Source organism: Poecilia mexicana, unplaced genomic scaffold (assembly GCF_051168715.1).
Source record: "Poecilia mexicana isolate PSO_F unplaced genomic scaffold, ASM5116871v1 scaffold_2, whole genome shotgun sequence".
In the NCBI taxonomy this organism is placed as follows: domain Eukaryota; kingdom Metazoa; phylum Chordata; class Actinopteri; order Cyprinodontiformes; family Poeciliidae; genus Poecilia; species Poecilia mexicana.
In genome coordinates, this window is record NW_028263371.1 from 11,108,209 (window position 1) to 11,135,370 (window position 27,162).

The following is a 27,162-nucleotide window of genomic DNA, read 5'->3' on the forward strand; positions in this document are numbered from 1 at the left end:
TGCTTCCACTTTGTTAGAATATCTCCAGTAGTTTACTATGTAGGATTTCACAGATGCACAGACATCATCCTGTTGTAGTGCCATGCTAAAATTCATTGATCTCCTGCGAGTGACTCATTCATTCATTCATTCATCTCCAGTTGTTTGTGTGTTTGGAGTACCTTTCAATGAGTTGTGCAACCTAGTGGACATTAACTGATTAAATCTGAACTGGATTACTCTGTGCTGAGTTGAATTTGTTAAGAGACAAATTCAGTTTACGTGTTTTGCTGTGAAAACACATATAATGAAAATATACAATGTTTCTATTATAACTGCATTGGACCTGCAAAAGGCTAAAAACCAAATTATGCAAGACTCGTCAACAAACCGTGGACAGGAATATTAGTCTTTGAAAGCAATCTGACTATTTAAAACAAAGCGTGTGTTTCTGAAAGCTTCACACTGTTTATCTAAACAAAAGAAGAGATGCCAGAAGCTTAAATATCTTTTAAATTCCTCGTCCCAGTATGCGACATCCTGTCCCAGGAGCTGAACATGCCATTAGATCTCAAATAAGTAGAGTCACTATTCACTTTAAGTGCTGAAACATTACAATACGCAAGTAACCAAAAATAAACAACTTAGCTCCTTTTTGTGCTTGAAAAAGGTCATTTCCAACTTCCTGTAAAGACAGAAATCTGTACTGTTCCACGTTTTGTTTCGAGGGGAGAGTAATCCTTTTCTACATCTGTGGAAGAAATGCTGTAATCTGCGATTCTACAACAGATTACTTCAAGCCCTGTGAAGAACTGCAGCAAAATCCTCCATGTTCAGCACTTACATCTGTAAGTGCGAGTCCTCCTACTCACTCCACAAAGTCCTCTCCTCTCTAAGAACTGATATATTCAACCTACAATACCAAAACCACTTGGCAGCTTATCCTTTCTGAGAAATACTCCACCATTAACCTACATGTGTGCGTGTGATAAAGGGAATGTGAGTTGGGGGGGCTGTGAGGGGCGCAGGTGCCAGACAGGAGGACGTTTCACACCCGTCTCCAGTAATTGGCCAGAGAACCTCATCTTCCTTCAATAGGAGCCCTCTCAAACACACACCGTGAAGACACGCCGACAGACACACACTGTTAGAGGAATGAAGCAAGGCCAGCCTGGGCCTAACGCCACAGCAACCATGACGGCAGCCAATTATAGCACGGCAAGGCAGGGATGCATGATAAAGTCACCTAGCAACTGAGAGAAAGAGAGGAGAGGAGGCAGAGGTGGGGTGGGGGGAGGCTGAGAGACAGAGAGACAGATTAACAGGCACGGACAATCCACCAGCCACCAACCAATTATGGAGGAGTGTGATGCAGTTGCTTGGCAACCTAAACTAAATAAGCAATTGGAAGAGAGGTGGAAGTTAAAGGGGGGATGCAGAGGAGGGTGAAGGAGGGTTCAGGTGTTGGGGGAGGTCAGCAAGGTGTTACCCCGACTCCACATGGGGTTGGAAAGGTCCCTGCTGCAGGTGGGAGAAGGGGTCGGGGGTTAAGCGGAGTTATCACAACAGTGTTTCAACCTGTGAGCCACATGCCTGAGGATCAGGATTTACATCACGAACCGCGAAATACATCGAAATGTTTTTAGGGTTAGAGCTAAGAAGAAGCATTGAAGCCTGCAATGTCTTAAGTCATATAAAATGTCACTTTTTATGACACTATCTACATTTTTGTGTGGATCTGATTTAAGTTAATACAAATAAAATGTAACCAAGCATGTTCACCAGTGTTTCCATGCTTGGAAGATCAAGACCTGTTTGCCGCTAATGAAGATAACTGTATGAAGCTCCAGCATCTACAGCTCTGAAACATTTATTTCTGAACTCTTCCCGAGTTAAAACGTTAGTATTGTCGTTTCTTAATGTGAACTTGTTTTCTTTGCGTTATTTGAGGTCTGAAAGCTCTGCATCTTTTTCATTATTCTGTCCATTTCTCATTTTCTGCAAATAAATACAAAATTTTTGCGTGGAATTTCAGGGTCATGTTGTCAGTTCTTCATAGAATAAAAGAACAATGTTCATTTTACTCAATCATTTACGTATAAACAGTAAAAGTCAGAGAAGCTGATAATTGGTCTCTTAAATTATTTCTGTATCCAGTTTAGATATTAAACAAAATTAATTCACTGAAAACACTGCACCAGTTGTTAAGCACGGCAGTGGCAGCATCATGATGTAGTGCAGTTCTGCTGGCCGTGGAAACGGTACCAAACAGAAAGAGGAGAGAACCGCAACAAACATAACCTCAAATAATAGCACAGGCAGCTGGAAACTAACTGGATGCTCCAGCAGAACTTTGACCTCAAGAATTAAAACATTTTATCACTGCAACCACAAATTTATCTGGATTTTACATGGCACAATGTAGCACGTAACTGTAAAGTGGAAGGAAAATTATCCTCGCTTTTTCTTTTTTGCAATGAACCGTTTTTACTATGGATTTATGTTTATCTGTTTTTGTTAATTTGGCAGACCCTTATCCAAAGCAGCTGGCAAAAGACAGAACAACAACACAGATGACAGAAGAGCTAATAATAAGCGAGTCGCCACCACGAGTAGGCCTCCTTCAGAACAGAGTGCAGGAGAGAAGGAAGCGTGGAAAGAGACGGTGAAGGAGAGGACAGGGTAGGAGAAGCTCTCTTACACTCTGGGGGTCTGCAAACGTTTCTTGAAGATGGACAGGACTGCCTCTGTTCAGGCAGCGTGAGGTCATCACACTATTGTGGAAAGAGCGTGGAGTAAGGTCACTCATCCAACCGGAGTGACCGAGTCATGACATAAGCCTGTGCAAGAGAATTCTAGTAGATGGGTATCGTCCTGTTAAGCACTTTGAGATTAGGAAGAGGGAAGCCAGTCAGAGCTAATGTGAAGACGGATGGACCTAAATACAGGTCAGTGCTGCTTGGAGAGAAAAAAAATACTGCTAGAGGCGGTCAGCACCTGAGACAGAGGCAGAGGTTTCCTTTTCTACGACATTCAGATGTCAAAGTTCAACATCTATATCCTCCCACCCCCAATATGCTGCCTTATGTTGGGTCTATCTTGTACGTTTTTCAACAAAACACACAGAAACCTGTGGTTGCAACGTGATGAAATGTGAAAACATTTGAGGGACGTGACTATTCCTGCGTAGTCGGTCTTTAAAAAAAAAATAGAGAGAGAAATCCACCTAAAAGTGAGCCAGCCGAAGTCCCAGTGAGAATCTTCTTGATCACAATCAAATTAATTTGATCAAGCCTCGGCTAGCAGGAGAGTATTTAAAGCCAGACGACATCAAACCGCCACCAAATCTATAATACACCAGCAATCCATTCTGCTGATGAACATGATTTTTTCTGGTTTTCCCTGCAGCTGCACATTCGTGTCGGAGCGAGGTGCCAGCGCCACGAAGCTCACATCTACAACTTCTGACAGGCGGGCACTCCTTCCAACGCAGCTCCTCGCGTCTGCAATGTCGGATGCCAAGTATTTAGTTAAGTGTATCTCTTTCTTTTTCTTTTTGGACTGCTCCTCGAATAACAAGGATATGATTAATAGGCTTCCACTGCTTTTAGAGATCCAACCTTATCCAAGAGAGCAGAGGGAGAGAGAAAAAATAAAAAAAACACCCAAAACTTGGCTTTGGCTCAGAGCATCACTAATTGGATACTTTAGAGATTTACCGAATTAATTTCTACCTCCATTAAAGTTGCATTAATGTTACAACTCGGCCGTAATGAAGATCCTCACGTAAGGAAAAACCTTTACATCACTCCCGCGTCTCGGAGAAACGGCCGGATCGTAATCAACGCGATGCGACGCTCAGTCGCCGGCAGGCGTGAACGTAATGATGCCTCCAATGGCCTCTGGTGAGTTACAGTAAGAGCAGTAAGGCTGCGCAGGCTTTCTGCAGCTGCTCCTCCCTGTAGGCTCTGCAACGCTAATCCCCGTCTACATGTATGTTCAATGATTTATGGTCATAATAACCCAAAAAGAGGATTAAGCTAATTAAACCGCAGCTCTGTGCTTGTAATGAACACATCGGGAGGGAATACAACACCCCGCATTTATACCACACACACACACACACACACACACACACACACACACACTGAGAGAGAAAGAAAGAAAGAGCTGCAGTGTCTTCAGGGTGTCTGCTTTTTATTTTCCCCAGCAAATGACTCTGCCTTTAAAAGCTAATCTTCGGTTAGCATGACTCGACAGCTGAATCATCTGATTACAGATACTGCAGGCGGCAGTCATGCTTCCAGATGACTAGTAGCTCCATTCTGGATTAATATAATAGAACTACAGAGGCTGGGGATTTTTTTCCCCCTCCCTCTTTCCCCCGGTCCCCCTCAGGTCCTTCAGGTGCAACCATGGAAGTGGAAAAACAGACCTGAAGCCATGCCGTGGTTTTAGGGGTCGCATAAGCATGTAACACGCTGGATTAATGATGCCAAGGTTGCCAGTATTAATACAGTGCATGTCTGTGGGCTGCGTGCTGTGAACCTGGGGAGACTGCTAACACTGGATGATGACAACTGGAGGACATGAAATGCATTAGACGCCGTAAATTGATGGTGTAGTTAAAGCTAAAGTTGAATAATGCTAGCTTTGGGCTGTGTGTGTGTGTGTGTGTGTGGGCGCCTGGGACCCATGCGGCTGATCTGTGATGGGCTCAGGCTAAGATCAGAGTGGAAAACAGACCAGTGGGTAGCTGAGAACCAGCATGTTACTGGTTAATAGTACCGTAAACAAAAAAAAGAAGTGTAGATTCACTGGCTTTCAGCAAGAGTGTCATAAATGTTTGGTTTTTTTTAAGGATGCTTTTTTTTCAGTGCTGAAAGACTTGAATTTGTTGTGGATTTTCTCAAATCCAAAAAAGGTTTCAATGCATTTACATTCAATAATATTTTAACCCTTTCATGCATAGTGGTCACTACAGTGGACAGCTGTCTAAAAGCCATTTTCTTGTGCTTCTTGTGGATTTTTATGTTATAAATGCACACAGACCACTGAAGTGGACACTAATGCTTCATAAAATACACCATCAACTACTGGCCATCAGCTGCAAATGCAAGAAATTATCTTTGTTAAATCCAATATGGCCGACCGACCCGGGCCCTCCTGCAGGTAAAAAGAATACTGTGACATCAGGTAGCCCCTAAAGAACAATACTACTGATGTATTTTTCAAATAATAACTTTGTATTTGGAGAAAATTACAAATGATCACCTAAAAAAATTAAATAAAATTTGCACACAAAAAAATGTTCCTACCATTTTTTATGCCTTAAGAAAATAAAAAAAATTGGAAAAATGAAAGGGTTAATAAATGTCTCTTAGCAAGTTGTAGTAAATTTGTTTTCTGCTGCCCACACTGGTTTTGGAGCCATTTCAGAATCTTAAATAGCAGCTTTATCCATCCACAACCAGTTTAGGTGTGTTTGGGGTCGTTGTTTGAAACTCTCACCAGAGATGGTCTAGAAATGGATGAAACAGTCTAACGTTGAACGTGAGGAGGTCTACGCTCTAAAGCCTGGTCCGTACTGGAAAACCAACCAGCTTCACTGAGCTCCACCAACCCAGCAAAGACATGTGGCAAAATTTTCAGCAAGATTTGTGCGAGGAATTTGATAATAGCAACACAAATATCTGGTCCAATTACAACCTGCTAAGAGGATTATACCTATTATCATACCCCACCAAACAAGAACAGATCAAATGCTTTAATAATAAAGGATACTGACATTCTAAGGATGAGTGTATGATGAGTAAGCCTTTGGTCAACACCATAGAAGGAAAAGCAATTTTAAAAAGCCTCCATTTAGGACTCAGACCTGCACTTTTACCAAAACAGTCCACATACTGGGTGCTTTTTGGAATGAAATCTCCATTCTTCTAGAAACCCCTGACCTACAAAATAAAAGAACTGCCTGAAAAAAAACGAAACATTTTGGACTGAATCTGATGGAGAATCTGTGGAGAGAGTTAAAGTTTGGGCTCCTTCAAACCTCAGAGACATGAGGAGTATGATTACTACAACGCCAATAAAGATTATTTCTCTGATTATTGAGAAAAACAAACAATTTTCATTATTGAAAGATACAGATTTTCTTTCAGAAATCTATTTCTATTTTCACATTGCAGTGTCTTTTGAGGGACGCCTGTCTCATTTCCTATCAGAAACAAACTTAGTGACTGAATGGAGATAAATTTAATCTGACACTACCAGATATTAATGACTAGGAGAGATAATTCAGAGAAACACAGCCTTTATTTCTATTCTTTTACTTTGAGTTATCCTCTCTAGCGTGTCTTTCTTGTACCAGAGCTCCTCTCCTCATCCTAGGAGCTGGTGGCTTCCTGCCCTGCACACATTAGTCCTGTCTGCTCCGTCTGAGGGTCACTGAGGGGGCAGCAGCAGCAGTAGCTAGAGACGCATGTCAGAGTCGCTCCAACACAGCTGAATTCGTACAGTCATTTAGTGCCAGCATATCAATCATCAGGTAATTACTGACGTGTCACCTTTTGACCCGGTAGCTGCCGTATTAAAATGGAGATAAATACTCCTGGAGGATCATGTGAGAAGAAGCGTGATGTAAATCTCTGTAAGAGGCTCAAACATCTGCTGTTTTTTTTCTCCCTCCCTCTTCCATGGATTTATCCCGCGGTTCCAACACTGGAATGGATTAAAGTTTACGTACAGTACATCTGCCGGACTACTGGGTCACACGGACATCAGCACCTTGCCTGATGAAGCCGTCGTCTCCGTCTGCTGTGGTCTGTTTTTAAAGTCTTCACCTCCGAGGAAAATGTTTACCAAAGAGAATAAGGTCAAACGACAGATGTTTGACGTGTGCATCATAGGAACAGCAATCACCAGTCACTTTATTAGGTTGTTTACAAGTTGGACTCCCTGTTAATTCTTCCTGGAATGGGTTCGTCAAGGTGTGGTAACCATTTCCCAGAGATTTTGATCAATTTCGACTTGGCCTCTCGCCGTTACTGCTTATGTTTCAGCTGCAAGCCAATAATGTGACTCTTTCATTCCACCATATCCCCAAAAGAGCTCTATTAACTTCAGATCCAGTGACTGCGGAGAAGAGTGAACTCATTATATTGATGGAAAAAAAAAAGTTTGAGATGATTTGAGTTTTGTGAAATAGTGCATTATCCAGCAGAAAGTAGCCATGAGAGGACGGGTAATCTGTGGTCATAGAGGCAGGATTCATGAACATCAACAACACTCTGGTGTTTAAATGATGCTCAACAATTACTAAAGGGCCCAGAATGAGCCAAAAAAAAAAAAAAAACAGCATTACACCAACACCACCAAGTCATATTCAACAGCTCTAAATGCTTTGAGCTGCTGACGTGTGACGGACAAATTCTCTACTTGAGTAACGCGCAATCAAGCAAAACAAAATGGATGGTGGATTAAGATAGAAATTTGGAAACATTTCCCAAAATCCTTAAAGATTTTTCTGTGAAACTGGCTAATAAATTCTAAAACAAGTCTCTAATGGTCAATTGGAACAAACGTAGGCATAGAAAATAAAACTCGCCCGTGAAGACAAACTTTGAGCAGAATAATTATCAGCTTTTTTAAAGAAAACATGCAGTCTTTTACCTGTGTGGGTCCTCTGATGTGCCTTCAGATGGGAGCTCTTGGTGTAAACCTTCCTGCAGCCATTAAACTGGCACCGGTGGACTCTCTTCTTGTTCTCAGGAATATCTCCTCCCAGACTTCCTCCGCCTCCCTGCTCGCCGTCGCTCAGCGCTCCTCCTCGGCTCGGCGGGGAAGGCAACGCACGCGCCGCCACCACCTTGGTCGCCCCTAGTCCCACCTTCTTCGCCACCAGCTTAAGCGTTAACGTGCCGTCTGCCGTGGCGGTGAGCGTCTGTGTGGGCTTAAAGAGGTGCCGGCCGAGCTCCGGCGACGACGGCGGCGTCAGGGACGTGACGGCGGCACTGAGCTGCGCGGCGCTGACTCCTCCGACGGCTTGGTCCTTGGTGTCGGTTCCGGCTGCCGCCTGACCCTTGGTTGGACTGGGCACCTGAAGGATTTTGGCCTGCACCTTGGGGAGGGTTACGAGTAACGGCGGGGGGCTCGGCTGGTCAGGAAGGCTGGGCAGGAGCGGGTCCATCAGATCTTCATCGCTGTCGCCGCCTTGCATGAAGGCCGGTGTTAGGAGACAGTCCAACTCCTCGTCAAAGAGCTCCGAGAGTCTCTTGGGCTCCGTCTGTAGATACCTCTCCAACTCTAGACATGTCTGCAAAGGGAAAGGGACACCAAAGTCAAAAACCACAATTTCCTTAACCCGTTATCCCCATTTTCATTCAACTTCTTTCAGACTCAACAGGGTTTCACACAAATCCCCATAACTGGTTAGGCAACTGAACGGTGGGTGAAAGGCCCAGAGACCTTCCAACCAAACGTCCACCTAAACCTTTTATCCACACGACCTTTTACATTACGAAAACAGTTTCCAAAAGTCAACAAAGCCTCGCCTCACACAATCTCTCCGCACATCTGTATACTCACTCACTGGTCTCCCAGTCTAATTTAACTTGGATATCGGCTGTAGGCGTTCTATTTCTCTGCAGCTGCTGACCATGTCACCTGGCACACGGCAGTCCTGCGAGAGGAGGGATTTATTCTGTGATTGATTGCCGCTGCCTGGACAAGCTCTCTGGAGCCCTGAACTGTGGAGGCCTTGCCTGTTTCCCTCTGCTCAGCCAAATCAACCAGCCGTGGAAGTTATATGGAGAGATAGAGGAAGTGAGGTGACAGGTGAAGACAAAAGAATAATAAGGAAAAAAACAAAGAAAGAGAAGGAGATAATGAGAACAAAAAAATAAAGAAATATGAGTGTTTTTTCTTTATTTATCCATCTACAAGAACTTTTTAATTTTTTTTCCTGCTACACTTGTAGCAGAATCATCACAGTTGTTGGTCTGTTGGCCCTGCAGCGCCTTTCATCAAGGGCACCTGAGTCATTACCTCAAGGAATCGGAGCCAAGAAACCTTCCAGTGACTAACTCAATTTTACAACCCCAAGCCTACGTTTGCCTCTCAAGACTTAAAATGTTTGTTTGTTTGTTTTTTTTGTATTTTGTGCCGTCAGTCACACCTGAGTTGTACAAGGAGCTGTTTGTTTCAGGATTGTTTCTGCTTTGATTTTTATTGTATTTTATTGTCGATATCTACAACAAGTTGCCAGTGTTTGATTCTGGCAAAATGGCTTTCTGCCTATGGCCACAAAGCCCAGGCGCTGCCACAAGGCAAAGAAGAAACAAAACAAAACAAATAGTTATTGGACAGTAACAACTGTATTGGATTGTCTGTTGGTAAGTCACTATGTGTCATCCAGTGTAATTACTGTAAGAAAAATGTGTATAAATATTTATATTAATTCATTCCACGGTGATGTCTGAGTCATAGCTTATGACTCAACCTGATTACTCCACACTGAGATGAGAGCAATCTACATATTCTGATCAACTGCTATGTGATCAACGGTATTTTAATCCTCAGTGTTTCTTATAAGATGCATAATTGTTGATGTTTTGTTTTGGGGGTTTTTGCAGAATGGGTTTTGTTGGTGTGGGTACATTTGTTACTAGCAAATGTCTTCAACATTTGCGAGTATTATTGAATTATTGAATATACCAAGTTTAAGAGATGGAGCTAAAGCTTACAGAGATGTTTCACACAGAGCAAACCTGAATCTTATGGTATAATAATAACTGTAATCCTAATTGGATGGCTGTGGAAGCAAAAACAAGGGTTGTTGGAAGATGAGTTCATTTTTATAAACTCATGCACCCAACACACAGGTTTAAAAATAAAAAACTGTAAACGTACTTATATAAGCCGCTGGTATCTCCGCCGCTCTCGGTTTTTCAATGCTGGATCTATTACGGCGCCATTCCTCCGTTTCCAAACCCGAACCCTGGTTTCGTTCATGCCGAGCTTTTAACCTTCAACTTAAAAGCTGGATCATATGAGTTTGAAGAAATTTCTCTGCCGTGCCTGCTGCTAGCATGTGTTTGTTCTAAAATTAAAATTAGCGCTTTCTTCTTTGATTTCCAATTTTGACTCCCAATGATTCAGTTCCTGCTAAAGCGCCCCCTGGTGGTTCAAGAAAAATCTACAGAAAAGCCACACCGGGCTTTAAGCCACATGGTTCAAAGCGTGGGGAAAAAAGTAGTGGCTTATAGTCTGAAAAATACGGTACATTATCTTATGCTTTGTGCAGATAAAAATGTGCTACATTTAACTGAAAACCATCAGGAATAAAGAACGCTGTAAGCTGAACGACGGCAACAATCCATAGAATCCATGCAACGCCATAAACCTCTCATAAGGCTTTCAGCAAATCCCACCTAAAATGCATCTAAAAGATGGATGTTCTTTTCTATTTAATTGTTTTCATCCCTATCCTAAAACATGTTCTCCTCCTCGGTTCATGTTAATAAATTCTAAAACAGGCGCAATATCAAACTTTCTACTGCTAACGTTCATCCAACAAAAAGCATGATGGATTATGTGCAGCTGAAGGAACAGACCACAAGTCAGAGCCTGCTGTAATTTTGGTTTTGTACTCTTAGTGATATTTGTATCTTCTTAGTGATATTTATAACACTCAGCCATCCAGTTCATAATGCAGTTAGCTTTTAAACTTTTCTCAAATGCTGTGCTGACCAGTGTTGTGGTCAAGACCACCTAACCCGAGACCAAGACAAGACAAGACCAAGACCAGTCTCAAATTGATCTAAAAGATCCATATTCTCATAAAAACACCTAGATATTAAATACTTAATAAATTTTATCAATATTAAAATTTATTAATATTGATAAATATGTGCTACAATCCACGGTGGTCTCGTGCCGTCCCTCAAAAGATAACGACCTGGGTGTTTGCCCATATTGCTCATGTCAAAAACCATAGCAAAGTTCTCTCTCTGCACCATTAAACATAGCAATTGAGTCAATGCCCTGATGGTAAATAACGCTATACTATGAACACTGACCAAGGAGCAACAAGCAAGAAGTAACCAACCACAAGGCGCACAGCGTGACTGTTCTCACCCTCTCTCCCACTACATGAAGCCAGGTAGTCTGACACCATTACAGCTGCCACTTTGAACGAAAACAATGAAAGAGTAATGTGCATGCTCTGCATACTCTTTCGTTCTTGTGTTCTGTTTATTTGTTAATTTAAAAAATATCAATGTACACAATTAAATAAAATAATGATAGCTACTACAGTGTACGCAGAACATTACAAGAACAAAGAACAGTGTTCTGTCAGATCAGCATATGCTGTCAGATCACCATACGCTTACCACAAACTCACGGCTATATTTCTCAGACATGTCATTACCATATAATTTTATTTAATCAGCAACATAGAATCATGACGTAGATCATCATACATTTTGTTATCAACATTTGTATGGCATCCTGATTTAGTAGTTAAGTAGGTTAATGAGCTTCACGCAAGCGTGTGTTGTAATTGACTGCAGCTGCAGCCAGACATTGCTTTAAAAACACTTTGAGACCACGACAATGTATATCTATATAGTTATCATTGAAAACAATTTAATGACTTATTTTCATAACTTGTTGCGTATGGTGAACTGACAACTCCTCTGACGGTCGGACTTAATGCGCATGTGCAGGCATGGTACTCACTGCATGTATGCTATTCTGACAGCGTGTGGTATCTGATAGAACAACGGCTCTCAGTGACACTCCAGTCCTGTCTAATAAGTAAAAAGCAGTGCAGAAGAATCGGACTGTTCTTGAATGTCACATCACTATATTGCAGACTTTTGGACACAGCATTGACCCATATTTGCGACAAGTCAGTCAACACCTCCGCACAATAATTCAGCGTAGTGAGTGACTTTTTTTCATCACAAATATTTATGTGTGTCTATACAGCTAGCTTTGCTAACATCACGTCAACGGAGCTTACCTTCTTTGAGCTACTTTTCTAAGTGACGAAAAAAGTTAGACATTGTCCCCACCGTCTTTGAAAGCGAAGCGCTGCTGAGTTAGCTGTGGCCATCGGATTTCTTATGATTTATGCCGCGCTATTATATTACTGACGATTAGACAAACATTTTCTGCCGCTGAGAGGAAACCACTGCGCATGTCCTGGAGCGCCGCGTGCGAGTGAAAGGTGGGGAGGGGGAGGGGGAGGAGGGAGTAACAGAAACACGTCATTGCTTGGTTTTTAATTGGTGCATTTTGCATCCACTGAAAACAAAGATGTTAACAAATAAAGTGGACAGTATGCTGTATGTTTAGTGATATTTTCACAGTTGCGGTCTTGACCGTTCTTGAAATAAAATGCCGAGTCCTCAGAGCCCGAGACCGAGTCAAGACCGAGATCATCAAAAAATGGTCTCGAGACCAAGACCGATCTCGAGTACTACAACACTGGTGCTGACCTGTTGACCTTTTCACACTGTAAACTTTTATTTTAATCAAACACATTGAAGGTAAATTCTGATCACACAGATGCAGAGTTATTTTCTGAAAGACTTTTCAATCCATTGTATTAAGGGGTATTGCTGGTTATTAACTCTTTTGTTTTCTTACCCCTGCAGAACAAATACTTTCATTTCATTATTAGCTGACATTAGTCTAACGTTTCTCAGTTGTTTCTCTATTTGCTTCGGTCAAACAGTCCACATCGCTGCCAACTCAGCACTTTCCCAAAGCCTTGTGTCTCTGCTTGTGTACAGCCGCTCACCACTTCCTTCTTTGTGCCCTCTTGGAAAGTGAACCTCGTCTTTGGCCGAAGGCCACTGGCAGCTGAGGGTTTTTACACCGATGCCTCGGCTCTTTCTGCACCAGTCGCTCAAACAGCTGCTACGCCGACATTTTTTCCTGCATTTTCTCTTCTTCGGCTGCAGCTGCATGGCTCCGTCTATTCAGACAGGCCAGTTTAGCAGCTTTGCTTTGCTGGGCTTTTATTGATGAGACAAACCAACATGTTTCATGTTCACGTCTGTCGACTGACGATAAGCTGAATTTCTTTTTTTTTTTTTCCCCTCCCCTTTCTCCTCATTTCTTAAGAATGCTCATTTGCATATGAATGTAAATCAAAAGATATTTCTTAGCGGTGGACACTGGCTCATGAGGATATGTAAACAATGATAAGCGTGCCTGTAACAATGTCTTTTGGAAAATGAATACTAAGGGCGCAAAGCGAGCCTGCTTGGCCTTTTTGTCCAGATAGTTGCTTTGCTTTGTGAGCATTTGTGTTTCTTCCATTAATCTCTGGCTGTTGTACAATCTAGTCAAGTATGCAATGTGAAGCTATTGTGCTCGTCTTCATATGAGATTGTTTGCTAAGAAAAAGGCTCAGAGTCCAACAGGAGATGATTAATTAGCTGTCAGATTATCTTGAGAGCAAGTTAAACAAGACAAGGCGGGAGTCACAGCAGCATCTTTACGTGTTGGTGGGGATTTACAATAAACACAACGACAAAGCCAAATGAGATTGCTGGAGGTTTACGCGGCAATCTAAAAGTGGTCAAAGTGTAATTTCCTTGTACTATATTTAGTTATTTTACGTGTTCATGAAAAACAGTCCCATTTATTTGCTTACTTACTAATTTTCAATAGCCAGTGTCTCCAGTTATGCTCTTCCTCCCTAAAGTAAAAAATAAATAATAAATGAATCATGCATTCCTCTTAGTGTTTACCTAAATATAACTGCATGAAAAATGTGCAAAATCATGACTTAAAATTGAGGTGCACTATTGTATCCTTTCAACACCAAACTTAACATCTGGCTTCATGGTTTAGTTGCTAAAAACATAAACTTTACAATGCCACACGAACTGCAGTATTTGCCAGGGCTTCATGATTTCAAGAAACTGTGCAATTTTGACATCACTGTGGAATACTGTGACTAAGAAGACTTTGGTTGAAATTGGTGATTTCTTCTAGTAGCTTTTCTGCATGTATGAATGTGAATATGTATCAGATGTGGCCACAAGGGGAGGGAAACGCCAACAAACTGGCCAAATATATAAATGTTATTATATTGTATGCATTGCATGGGTGCATGGAGCTTGTAACATTGCACTCAAGTGCGCTTGTGGGATTGTGATTTTGCAGACATTGATATCAAGATGATCATGAGTTGGTATATTTTGCAGTCGATGTGTTACCCAAATTAACCTTACAAAGAATTTGCATGATTTAGGTGACTGCTTCTTACTGATCATATGCAAAACATTTCTAGACAACTGAGGCTTTTCTTTCTTTTTTTTTTTTTAGGGTGTGGGAAAGTATCAAAAAATGCTGCAGATCTTCTATATAAGTCCTGAACGCTGTGAGTTATTTCTCAAAGAATATTGAACCATCGTTTTAACTCCGAATTGAAAATAAAAAATAGAAACACCTTTGTGTGTCCTGGCAGGGGCCTGAATGATGCTTGGGATTTTCGGGGGAGGGTGAGCTGAGGCAGAGGATAGAAGGAGCCTGAGGGGGCGCGAAGAGAAAGAGAGAAAGAGAGAGAGAGAGAGAGATCAAATCAAACCCATAGACGGCGGTGAACTGATCGACTCTGACATCACGCGTATGACCTTCTCCGTCGTCTGTTTCTCCTACACACTGTGAATATCAGGTAACAGTGACATGCAGAGCTTGTGTGTGTGTGTGTGTGTGTGTGTGTGTGTGTGTGTGTGCGTGTGTGTGTGTGTGTGTGTGTGTGTGTGTGTGCGTGTGCGTGTGTGTGTTTAGCTGCTGGCCAACAGCTTAGACTGATAGCATGTATAGGGCTCACCTCCTGTTCTGTCCCATAACATATGGAGAAAGGTCAAGTCAAAAAACACACACATGCACCCTCAGTCACATATGGGCAGAAAGTGGATTTCAACACTTTGGATGAAAACACTGAAAACTGATTTACTGACTATAAAAACTGAACAAAACTCCTTCAGAACAAAACCATAAACCTTCCAGACTGCCTCAGTGGCAAAGGACGCTCAGACTGGAAGCCAAATTTAAAAAAAGAAAACAAAAATGAAACACTGTGTACACATGATTTAAGCAGGTTTTGCTGCGACTCGCTCCGTTCATCTGGTTTTTGTTTGACGTAGTGGAACAAACACTGGACTGGAAGGTCGGAGCTCCGGTTTCGCCGGTGTGCAAGTGAGATGTTCCCAAAAGCAGAAGATGCAAAGGCGTTATAAGCCACACAATGTAAAAGTACTCAAATTGAGAGTCAAGTGTATAATTTGATCAGCTTGACTTTAATGAATATCAATTTATTACATGCCTAACTACCATTGAAAATGTATTTTACAATATAAGAAATGTATTGATTTCATTATATATTGTTTCCATAGCTTATTTTTTTCCCGATACTTGAAAAGATTCTGTGTTCTTCCTACATGGAGTTTGTGTGGGTTCTCTCTGGGTACTCCGGCTTCCTCCCACAATCCAACAACATCAATCGGTGGCTCTAACTTGATGCGAGTGTGCGTCTGTGTTGCCCAGTGATGCACTGGTGACCTGTCCGCTGTGTCCCCCCACCTCTTGCCTAATGACTGCTGAAGATAAACACCAAGCCCCCCTGTGACCCTGCAAAGGACAAGTGAGTATAGACAATTTGCAGGTAATGGCCTACGCTGCTCTGGGTCAGTGCTGAAGTCAGCTGCATGCGTTTCCAAGTCATACATTCTGCGGTACATTTAGATGTAAATCAAAGTAAATTGATGCGTTCAGAAACAGGACGCATCATATTTAACCTGATAAAGAGCAGCAGCATTTGAAAATAGAGGTATTCTATCATCTCTTGGCGCATCTCTTTCCGTTCTCCACATGTGCGTGTTTGATTTAATATTTTATCTAAAATAGCTTCCAGTGACGTGGACGTTCAGTGTGTGTGTGTGTGTGTGTGTGTGTGTGTCTGTGTGTGTGTGTGTGTGTGTGTGTGTGTGTGTGTGTGTGTGTGTGTGTGTGTCTGTCTTTGGCCTGCTGAGGTCTATTAATAATGAATGCAGAGAGCACAGGGTTCTGGATGGAAGCGCTAAGAGCTTTTGACAGACAAAGGATGATCGAGGACACAGCTCCACAAACAGACTGAAGTGGATCCAGCAGGAAGACGGGGGCCGGGGGCTCCGGGGGGGCCGTCTGTGTTTACATGCAGTCTGTTATGTGACTATTACCAACATCGCCATTAGGACAATGATGAAATTAAGCCATTTACATGATTCTGCAAAGTGACACTTCCTGTTAAGTGTCGACTTCACATGTGGTTATTGCCACATAAATGCTGCTTGAGCAACACAACATTAAACAGCTTGAAAATGGATTCAGCCGGTCCATAAAAACACCCCAGTTATCAACATGAGCAGTATCATATTAAACTCAATTAGCGGCGTTTTTTTTTTATTTTTTTTATTTTTTTTATTAAGTCTTTGTTTGGAGAAAGATTAATTTGTTTGCAAGAACAAGTTTTAGGAGGAGTTGCTTTTTAAGCACATAAAAGCAAATGTCTGAGTTAAACACAGGCCTGGCGCATGTTGGGGGTCTGCGGTCGCACAGAACCAGTATGAACTGGTATGTCCCAGTACCGAGTATCTTGTTGAGAATAAATAATTCTGTATTTTCCTTCTATCTCTTTTAGCTAATTGCTAAGCTAAAGGAAATGACATGTTAGGAAATGCAAGTGAGAGCTCGGGTTAAAGGAAATGACACACTAGGGAACGCCCTAGATAGAGGCTAACAGAGGAAGTTACCAAGTGTTACTTGTTGCCATTTTGTCCTGCTAGCTCCTAAAGGTAGCATGAGAAATGGACCAACTGTATTTTGGTATTAATAAACGGGATTCATGAATTCAACTCTCTGACTCTTCCATCAACCTCATAAATCAAGAACTCAGCATGGAGAACGGATTAATTCTCCACACTCTCTAGAAATATAGCACAACGTTTAGATTTAGATACGTCAGATTTTAGCAAAAACACTATTGAGGAAAATATTTGGCACGCTCTTATTCATAACTGTATGTATTTTCTTAATCATCCTCACAATAACTTGCGGGGAAAGAAACACAAAGAACAACACAATACTGAATCATTCATGATCAGCCAGTTGCCTGACTGTGACAGCTGTCATGGTATATTTTATTCAAGTGCAAGAAAGTTTACGAGCTCTGAAAAGTGAAAGCGCCAAGAAAAGTTGCTCAAAAAAGATTCTAGTCAACAAGTGGCGAATGGTACACGACAGAAACCTGCAGTCCATCTGTGGATATGCTATGTTAAAAAATTGTTACCTATGTTAAGACAGGATACTCAAAGAATTAAAATTTCCATTTTCTTGAAATACGGAGCATTAGTGTTGACTATTGGACTGCAGAGTAATGTCGCATTGGAGTCCATCTAAAATTAGCATAAAGACGGATCAAGTCACTTTTTTTGGATCAAATCAACCAAATTAAGCATAATCAGGCGTGAAAAGAAAACTCCTGCTCATGTAAGGTTCACAAGAAACGGACAGGATTTCAGAAATATCTGTTTGAAAAATGAGGAACAATATTTTGTCAAACAACATAAAAGTGGAGGCGGCTTCCTCTGTGCTTTTGTAGCAGTGTTCTCAGGCTAGCCAACTTGTCAACGCAGCTGATAAGCTACTTCCTTTCCAACTTCAAAATAAGAGTTTCAAACATAGATACAGAGTTCTGAGCGATAAATAACTCAGATTTATATACAGAGCTCATCACAATAGCTTACATCAAAATCAAAGCAAATGGATAGTGCTATGGGAGACATAGGTGAGATCAGGAAATTTGTGATTTTTAAAAAATTTTTTTTGGCAGAAATAAAACCCCAGACGGCAGCTGTGAGGACTGAAACTCACCGTATGTGGTGCCCTGGTCTACCGCCATGCTGTGTGTAAATGTTTTAATGTCGCGAGAACTCGTCATTTTTAGAAAGATCTCTGGCAAGATGATCTAACAGATTAAATTAATCAGAGAGCCAAAGTAAGCCTAAAGTATCGAAGAAACCCACAATAACCTCCAAAGATTAAATGTGCATCTACAAAACTGGTAACTTTTTTTCAATTCATTCGTTTGTTAATGATCAGCATAATAAAAGCTAAAATCACTAAAATAATTTTAATCAAATCTTAGAACCGAACAGCACCATAAGATCAAGGGGGCCAACAACTTTTCCCTACGCCTCTTCTGCATGTTTCTAATAGCGTACACAAACTCTCACTAGTGCAGAAAGCCTCCTTCTACGGTTCTCATCTCATTCACTCCAGTCCTTTATTTTGCTTCTCTCTTTTTATCTTTCTGTATTAGAATTTGTTTATGCAGCCCCCTCAGCTCCCCCCATGCAGCTTTTAGCTTCAAATTATGTTTTTATCTTTGCCTTTTTTGTTCAAATAGGTCGTAATTAAAGTGCTTTGGCTTCCATAATCTGCTCTTTGAAGCTGTACCTCTTGATGGATCTCGCTCTCTCCATACAGAGGGGCTCTGATGGCTAATTAGCCACTCAAAAGAAAAAGCAGAAAAGGAGTCTCTTTATTCAGTTAATTTGCTGATGCGGTTGCGTACACAGAGGGTGTGTATGTTTGTAAGAGTGAGAAGAGCATAATGACTTTTAACTGATGTGTGTGAATATGAGATGCCTCGTGTTCGAGAGCGTGTAGAAAAAAAAACATCAAACAGAAGCCATTGGCAGCAGCGAGCAGCTGGCTTCGGCGCATTCGAGTCTGGAGCTTCTTGGAGAAGCTGCTTGTGACGACGCTTCTCTAAACAGCTTGAACCTAAAGCGTCGACATGCTTCTGACGTTTATTAGGCTTCCTGGCAGCAAAATGTTTTGTTCCTGATGACTGTAGAGATAAAAGGTGGAAAACATGCACTTATTTTGTCCATTAATTTTTCCCTTTTTGTTGCCAATTTGTGGTCAAATTGCGCCTTTGCCAATTCATGTTTCCGTTTTGCACGTCTAATTGAGTTTTATCCCTCGCTACTTCCATCTACTATTTATTTATTCATGTGCCATTTTCTTAATCCAGGGTGCATTATAAATGGTCAGAAAACTGCTCAAATCTCTGAACTCAAGAGCATATCATTATCAGAACATTTTGTATTTTACTGTGTTCTCATTTATTTTTGTTCGTTGACTGAAATCGCTAACTTCTGTAAGAAGACAACCGATCAAGTAAGGATAAAAAAGCAACTCCTGCTGACAGATACTGACCAAAGTATAGATTATAGAATATTAGTTGAATCATTGGCTGTTATATTGGGTGTGAAACAGTTGCCCGTTGTGACATTTTGTTGGTTCATTTCACATCCAAAAACATTTTGAACAAAACTAACAAAACTGAATTCCACAAAATGGTTAAAGGATCAAAAGGAACAACATTCACTATAACTTCTACTTTAGTTGAAATAATATTAATTATGACACTTCCTGAGTGTTAAAGTTTCATGTTTTAGAAAAGATAAACCAATTCACAGACATGTGCTTGAACAATAATGAAACTGATTTAATAAAGTTTTGAAATTAAATCTTAAAATATTTTCATCTTAAAATCTGTTCAGTTAAACTGAAACTTGTATTTGTGAATAACCTAGATTTATGACAGGCTCTTTAACACTGGTGACAGAAACCTAATGGCAACACAAGCTTCTTCAGCAAGTGAGAAGGAGAACAGGCACAAGGGGAGAGACAGAGGAGAGCACAAAGCTTCATGTAAAGTGAGAGTCAAACCCATTAGAGTGAGCTAAAGAAAAGGTAGCAGTACACAGAAGTATTACTTTGATGCCACAAAGTGGACGGCAAATTAAAAAATAATGTATTATATAAACTTTTCTGCTGACATCTGATTTGCCTCAAGGTGTTCTGCCATCATTTTTTGGTTTTATTTAATTATCAAATTTATAACCATGAAACATTTCAGTTCATCAGTAATTAGGAAGACCTGTCTGTGAGCAGTCAAATAACTTCTTTACTGTTAACCATTTTAAAAATTACTTTCTGCCGTCGTTTAGATGTATATTTGCTGAATGGTAGATTTTTTTCATTTTTTCTGGAATTATAACACAAGTCCTTTTCACCCTTACTCTAATTCATTCGCAAAGCGTGTTACCATCCTGTTGCTTCACCCCGAACCAATTGTATTGCAATCAGATCTTATTCTATTGAATCATAGCGCTGACCAGGAAATGGGTATAAAAATAAAATGAATCACATGAAATATCTGGTTGCTTCTAATTTACCTGTAAAATATTGGATTGCTGCCAGTGTATTGAGATTTGCATCATTTTCCAATCCTAATCCGTTTCACTTTTGTCCTCATCCTACCATGCGATGGATTTCAGACTGGTGTTACAGCAACTGTTAACAGAATAGCTATTTATTATAACGGACGGATTTCTAACACTAAATAATCTTAATATGAATTCAGCCATTTTTTAAAAAAAAATGTGTTTCTATGATGTGCTCATCATTTTCACCTCTTCAAATTTCCACTAACAGGCATTCAGGGCCTGGCTAGCTTGATTCAAGTCAGGCATATGGACAGCAATGGGTTCTAACAGTGGTTCCAGGAGATAGGCCCAGGATTACCACAAAGGTTTTCTATTGGGTTTTACATCTGTGAAGCACACCGTTGCCCGTCTGTCTCTGTTTCATACACGTCTCATTGTGTCCCACATCGTGGAAATGAGACCCAAAGGGAGGAGGGCGGTAAAATCCCTTTTGCCGTGTTGTGGAAATAAAACGGCATGGATGATGAGCCTGAACCTCTGCAGGCTCATGGACGGCTGCCATTCTGGACGGCTCCAGCCTCATGCCTGCACTGTGGCCGTCCCGAGGCTTTCCAGGCTGGATTATTCCTACTGGACAGCGACCATCTCAAGCTGCCTCTGCTAACTGGCTGGTCTCTGCTTCCAAAACCAGTGAAAGATACAATAAAACTGAAGCCCTGCAGTTTTATTTCACCTTCATCATCTCTGCTTAAGTGGTTTAAACTGCTGGCGATTCTTTAACATTCACCAACAAACCCTATTAAATCCTGGCAGACTTGGGCTCTTTTGATAAGAAACACCTGGGAGAAGCTCTTTAAAATGAGGAATCGGTTTCATTCTTATCACTAGGACCATGTGAAATAATAATAATAATAATAATAATAATAATAATAATAATAATAATAATAATAATAATAAAAAAGACTGGTAGTCATACAAAATCCCAATCACCAAATTGAAGAACACTCTTGATTATGTCAATGTTGTAGCTGGGAATGCTCGACTGTTTAAACAGTAAAGATTTTTAATAATTTCAACTAAACCCATCAATAAATAAATGCCTACTAACTTCTTTTGCAAATAAAAACTAATGTAGAGCATTGTACGATAGACCCCAAGTCAGATTTCACCAAATATATATTGTGTCTTATACGAAACTTTATGAAAGTTGAGTCAGTCTCGTTATCTGCTTAAACTGTTGAATGGACAGAAAAAAAACCTGCATGGAAATCTGAGCTCATAACTTATAACACCAAAGTAATTAAAGACAGTTCAGTCTTGATAAAACAAGCAAATTAGTAAAACGATTCACATAACAAGAGTTCTGAACATAGACATTGTTTGGTCTTGACTGATTTGTCGTAAAGTGGACACATGGAAGCAATGACCTCAGAATATGTTTTATAAATATCACATGATGCTGTTTGGTTGATCTGTCTGGACTGATGAAGATTCACTCACGTATGCACTGCAAATGCTTTAAGTGGCTCCAACGGAAGATCAGCTTGACCTATTTTTTGATTAATTCACCTGGATATGTCTAGAGTGAGATTAGTGCAAAAATGAAATGTAGTTCAGTGGCAGTAGCACAAGGTACATTCACTTTACTACAAAAAATATTGCAGCACCAGTGATGTGCACATACAGTAAATTAAAGACAATATTTGAGGTTTCACAAAATGCGCTCAAAATCTCAATGCTTTAGACCCACAAAGTGTTTATTTTGACAACACCTTTGAATTTTCTTTGGCTAAAATGTAAATCTCTGGTCATCATCAGCCACTCTCCCACCAAAGTTCAGAGAAAACAACACAAACCCAACTAATCGCTACATGTCATGGATCTGCTGAGATCACGGACCTTGCGTGATTTCAAATCATGCACCCAGGATTAAAGAACAAACTGTGTGTGGCCTACAATTTTGAGCATTCAATGTGGTAAGCTAGCAAGACAGCTGGACTGTTTTAATGCATTCAGTGTTTTAAACACCAGCACAGTTGAGCCACCGTCAGCATGTTATTACCCACATCAGGTTATTATCTACCGGCTGCAAATTTCTATAACACAGTAAGACATTTAGTGAAATGGATTTAAAGGTCGATGTGAATTCGGAAAACAAATAAAAATCCACATTTGTTGTTTCAAACAACTTCAGACTCCCTTTTTCCAAATGACTAAAACACATTCCCTTAAGTATTTTTCTTCTCATTTATACTAATTGGTCAAAATTGCAAACATTTGTGTGACGGTGCAAGATTAGAGAATCTTTTTTAAAGGTTTTATTGGCTCTAGTGGCCTTTATTTGATAGTTAGTTGACAGGAAAGTGGATAATGAGAGAAGGGAGGACATGCAGCAAGGGTCAGCAGGCCGGGAATCGAACCTGCGACAGCCGCATCAAGGACTGAGGCCTCCATACATGGGTTGTGCTTAACCCCTGCGCCACCACAGCTCACCCAAGATAGGAGAATCTTAATGCAGATTTTGTCAGGAAAAAAGAAAAGGTCATTCTTTTGTCAACAAAAAGGTTACAATCACACAAGCTAAAAAAATACTAAAAATAGTCCTAACATCACGTAATATAACTTCATTAACCTAAGAGAGATAAATAAGTACCATCATAATACCAAGCTGAGTCGAAAAGATGCTCCAGGTTCCTCTAACGGACAGAAACAGCTTATATATCATTCTGTTATAAGTGACAGCAACACAGAAGAAGACAAAGTACAGTGATGTGACAGTGACAGAGGTGACTGTTGTTTTGAACACCTGTGTGTCTCTCTCTCTCTCTCTGTGTGTGTGTGTGTGTGTGTGTGTGTGTGTGTGTGTGTGTGTGTGTGTGTGTGTGCGCGCGCGCGCTCCCGGTGCGTTCAGCTCTCCTCTCACTCTGCGCTGATTGAAAACACAGCGTGATAAAACGGAGAGTCCTGGGAGGCCTGATTTGAAAAGCAGGAGGAGGCTTCAATAAAAAAGGAGGTTAATGGAGACGAGACCTGACGGAAGAATGTAGCGACACGAAAACATCCACTCAGACTTTTATCTGGGAGATTAGTCTGGACCGGCTGGACGCGCCCCGGCGTGAGGGCGGCGGCGAGCGCACACATGCTTTATGTCTGTCGTCCGCCGGACTGTGAATGTTGGCAAAAACATGAAGGAAAGTCTTTAGGAGACGACTGAACATGATTACTGGTCGACAGCACTAAAGTCAGCTTGATGTCGCTTTGTGTTTGCAAATGTGAAATAAAAGTTTTATAACTGAAACTATAAAACTTTTATTTTTTGTTTATAACTGGATCGATCCTGAAAAAAAAATGCTCATGGTGCCTCATCTGCATCTACTATGGTAACTAGTAATTTATTAAATGCCAAAAGTCAAATAATAAACCTCATTAGCATGAACAGCATACATACGTTAGATGTTTAAAGCCTTGCTTAAGCTTCATTAAGAAAAAGAGAAATCAGAAATTAATCTGAAATATCAAATTTAAATCATTTTAAACTGTTGCGACTAATTTCGATTTAACGACAGTTCTACTTTGAAAACTTTGAGAACATGAAATAATTTTCTTCTTGTCTATTTCTTCCAAAATCTATCATCTGCGACCTGAAATTTAATTTTCTAAAACGTATTTACACGTATATTATTCAGATTAATTTACACAACTGTGCTTTTGCTTGCCACTGTTGTTTTCAACTCAACCATTTCACCTCGAAAATTATTAAATTGTATTATGTTGCTCTTATAGTTCACCAATTTCTCACATAAGCATAGACTTTACATTCTAATTTTTCAGATGCACATTTAGACCGAGCGTCTACGATGACATCATTCCTCTCCGAGATGAAGATTGTATTGCTATTCCAGAAATTTAGCATTTAAGTGTTTTTTTATTATTATTTTCTCAAAGCACACAGTTTATTTCTCTGCATCCAACTTGCTGAATTAAAAACCTGCTGAAGCTGGACCTGTTTCTCACATGCCACCTACAGGACTGAGTCAACACTTCATCTAAAATTAGGACTTTTAATTGGAGAGATACCAGAGAGCCAATTAGAAGTGGCGACCTCCACATGAAAAAGAAGGAAAGAGCAATTAGCCAATGAGAGAGAGACTGCAGAGGAGTGACTGAGTGCATGAAGACAGACGGATTTGGGCTTTTATTGCTCACACGCACACACAGCTTCACCTTTGACCTCTAGCCTCAGCCAATTAAATTTTAATCAACAGTCTCTGATGGAGGAGAGCACTCAGACCCTCCTGCTGTGTAACTGCTTTCGCTCTCCCCCTTTCTTCCTGTCATATCTCTATTCTCTCCATCTCTTCCTGCCTTTGAGCCTTCTCACCTCCATAAACCTTCATGCACACACACGCACGCACGCACGCACGCACGCACGCACGCACGCACGCACGCACGCACGCACACACACACACACACACACACACACACACACACACACACACATCACTCCTTCCTTCCTCACTCAAAAATTAAAGGTCACCAATACTTCTTCTTCCCCCTCCTGGTCTTTCACCTCGTCCGGCTCTTTTCTTCTTTCGTGCGTTCCTGTCCTCTTATCCCCCGGCTCAGAGGCATCTGCTCAAGCTATCACATAAAAAACAGTCTTCCCAAGTTAAATCGTGACATTTGGACCAACATCACATATCTGAGGTTAGTCCACGACTCGACAAACAAATCACTTCAACTCGATGTCGCTGAACGTTCCGGAGAGCCAAACCACATTTTTTCAGACGGTGACACTGAAACAAATTTAACAATAAAAGGGCTTCTAACTATGCAACAAATCTAAAGTTTTTTCACTATTGCCTCCATGTAAAATTCTCACTTATGTTCACAGACAAAATGCAACATATTTACAGGTATTGAGTAAAAGAAAAGAAAAACTATAACTGGGGACTTTATAGTAAATGTTAAAGTCTAGTAGCAAAAGCTGTTAGTGCTGCTGCCTTCCAGCAAGGATGGATCTATTATTTTCCAGCATATGATGGTTATAGAATAGCACAGCAACATGCTAAAGCCTAATTTATAGGTTACATCATGAGAACAAGACAAAAAACCCCAGCAATAATAACAAAAAAAAGCATGTTTTAAAGAAATACAGAGGAGATTTCTACTGTTTTCCGCAAATCAGTTTCTTTACAGACGGTAAATGAAGCAGCGCAGGCCCGTTCAACACTGAATATCACTGGAAAGTTCACTTGTTCCAGTAACTCCATTCATTAAGAGAAACACCACCATGCAGTTTAACTACACTGGTGTTTTTTAACCCTTCGTTTCTGCTGCGACGACTGTCAGCTTACAGCTAATAAAGACAGATTTTACATCAGACCAATAAAAAACTAATTTATAATGCAGCAAAGGTTGTTTTTAAATGGTGCTTTAAATTTGCAAAAGGAGCCTCTTCAGATTGAATACGATAAATTATTGAATATAACTGTATATCTGAGGAGTGCAACTGCTTATAGTATCAAAAGGAGCGCTTGCTAGTTGGTGGCTAGTGTCCACAGAGAGGAATGTCAACACCTCAGTCAATCAATCAATCAATCAATCAATGGCTCATTACCAGGACTTTTGCCAAACTCAGATTAACATTATATCCTGTTTTATTCATTCATAAAGTCAATATTAACAAGTGTTTGTCTATTTTCTTTGCTCTACTAATGTGTTTTTACATGTTTAACGAAGTATTTACACTTAGTAATATTCAAAAATAATCAATAGCAGTTCAAAACAGTAGCAACATGGTCTGTGCTTTTATGATTCAATGTTCATGTGTTAAATTAGGTGAAATTTGTCAGATGAATTCATAACCTAAAGTTATTCAGAGGATGCAGGGACCATCTATTTCAATCAGACTTAAAAAAAAATACAAAAATACTTGAAAATAAAATGTTTTACGTGTCTTTTACTTTCTGAATGATTCTTGGGTCAGACTACAGCGAATGCTAACTATAACTCCTCTGGGCAGTGAATTTTAAACCAAGCTGAGGAGCAGCCAGAGCAAAACGAAAACACGGAAGATGTTCAGAAAACTTTTTATAGCACCGTAAATCAGAGAGCGAGCTGACAGAGGGCCAGGGCAAAGAGAGGAGCCTTGCTGCAGAACCATCTGCTTCTTCAGCACCAAGGACAGCGCCGCAGATTTATCTATAGGCTGCACAGTCTGGGCCGGCTGCTGATACGCCAGGGTCATTGGCAGGAGCTGGATTATAACATGCACAAACACCAGTCAGATGGAGGTCAGGCAGACCAAACAAACCCCCACCCACCCCGACCCTGGAAATATCTCTGCTGAGAGGTGACAGAAAAGAGGAGGAGGGGGAGGCAGTGTTTTGGCATTTAGTTTCTTCCATAAATGCTCAAACATTTTTAACTTTCTAACATTTTGTTACTGTATTGGGATTTTGTTTTTGTTGTGACTAAAGTAGCACATGATTATGAGGTGAAGAACTTACATGAAGATAATACGTTTTGAGCAAAACGTCAAAAACTTACAGATCTAAAATTATACATTAATACTTCATAAAGAAAAGTCAAACACATTTTGCTTCAATTACAGCAAAGGGCTGACATTTATGGCTATTTATGTAAAAAAAAAAAAAAAAAACATCTCTGTTGGCTTGTAAAAATAAATTTCAAAAGCTACCACAGATGAGCTTACAGCAGGTCTGGACTTTGACTGGGCAGTCCAAATATACCATGTCTGATCAAGTCTCACCAGCTTCTATGTTGGTGCGCAACAAAATCAGTCACAGAGCATGATGCTGCCACTACCATGTTTCAGTAAGCAGGGTTTCCGGGTGACGTGCTCTGCCAGATT

General features: G+C 40.6%; 1 protein-coding gene across 1 annotated transcript in view; it reads right to left on the bottom strand.

Moving 5' to 3' along the window:
• The window catches only part of klf7b (Kruppel like factor 7b), an 86,615-nt gene that overhangs the window by 24,483 nt on the left and 34,970 nt on the right, over positions 1-27,162 (bottom strand). Inside the window, exon 2 of the mRNA XM_015001041.2 lies at positions 7,651-8,293. Within this exon, the coding sequence (XP_014856527.1) occupies positions 7,651-8,293 (643 nt within the window). The remainder of the gene's footprint in view (positions 1-7,650; positions 8,294-27,162) is intronic.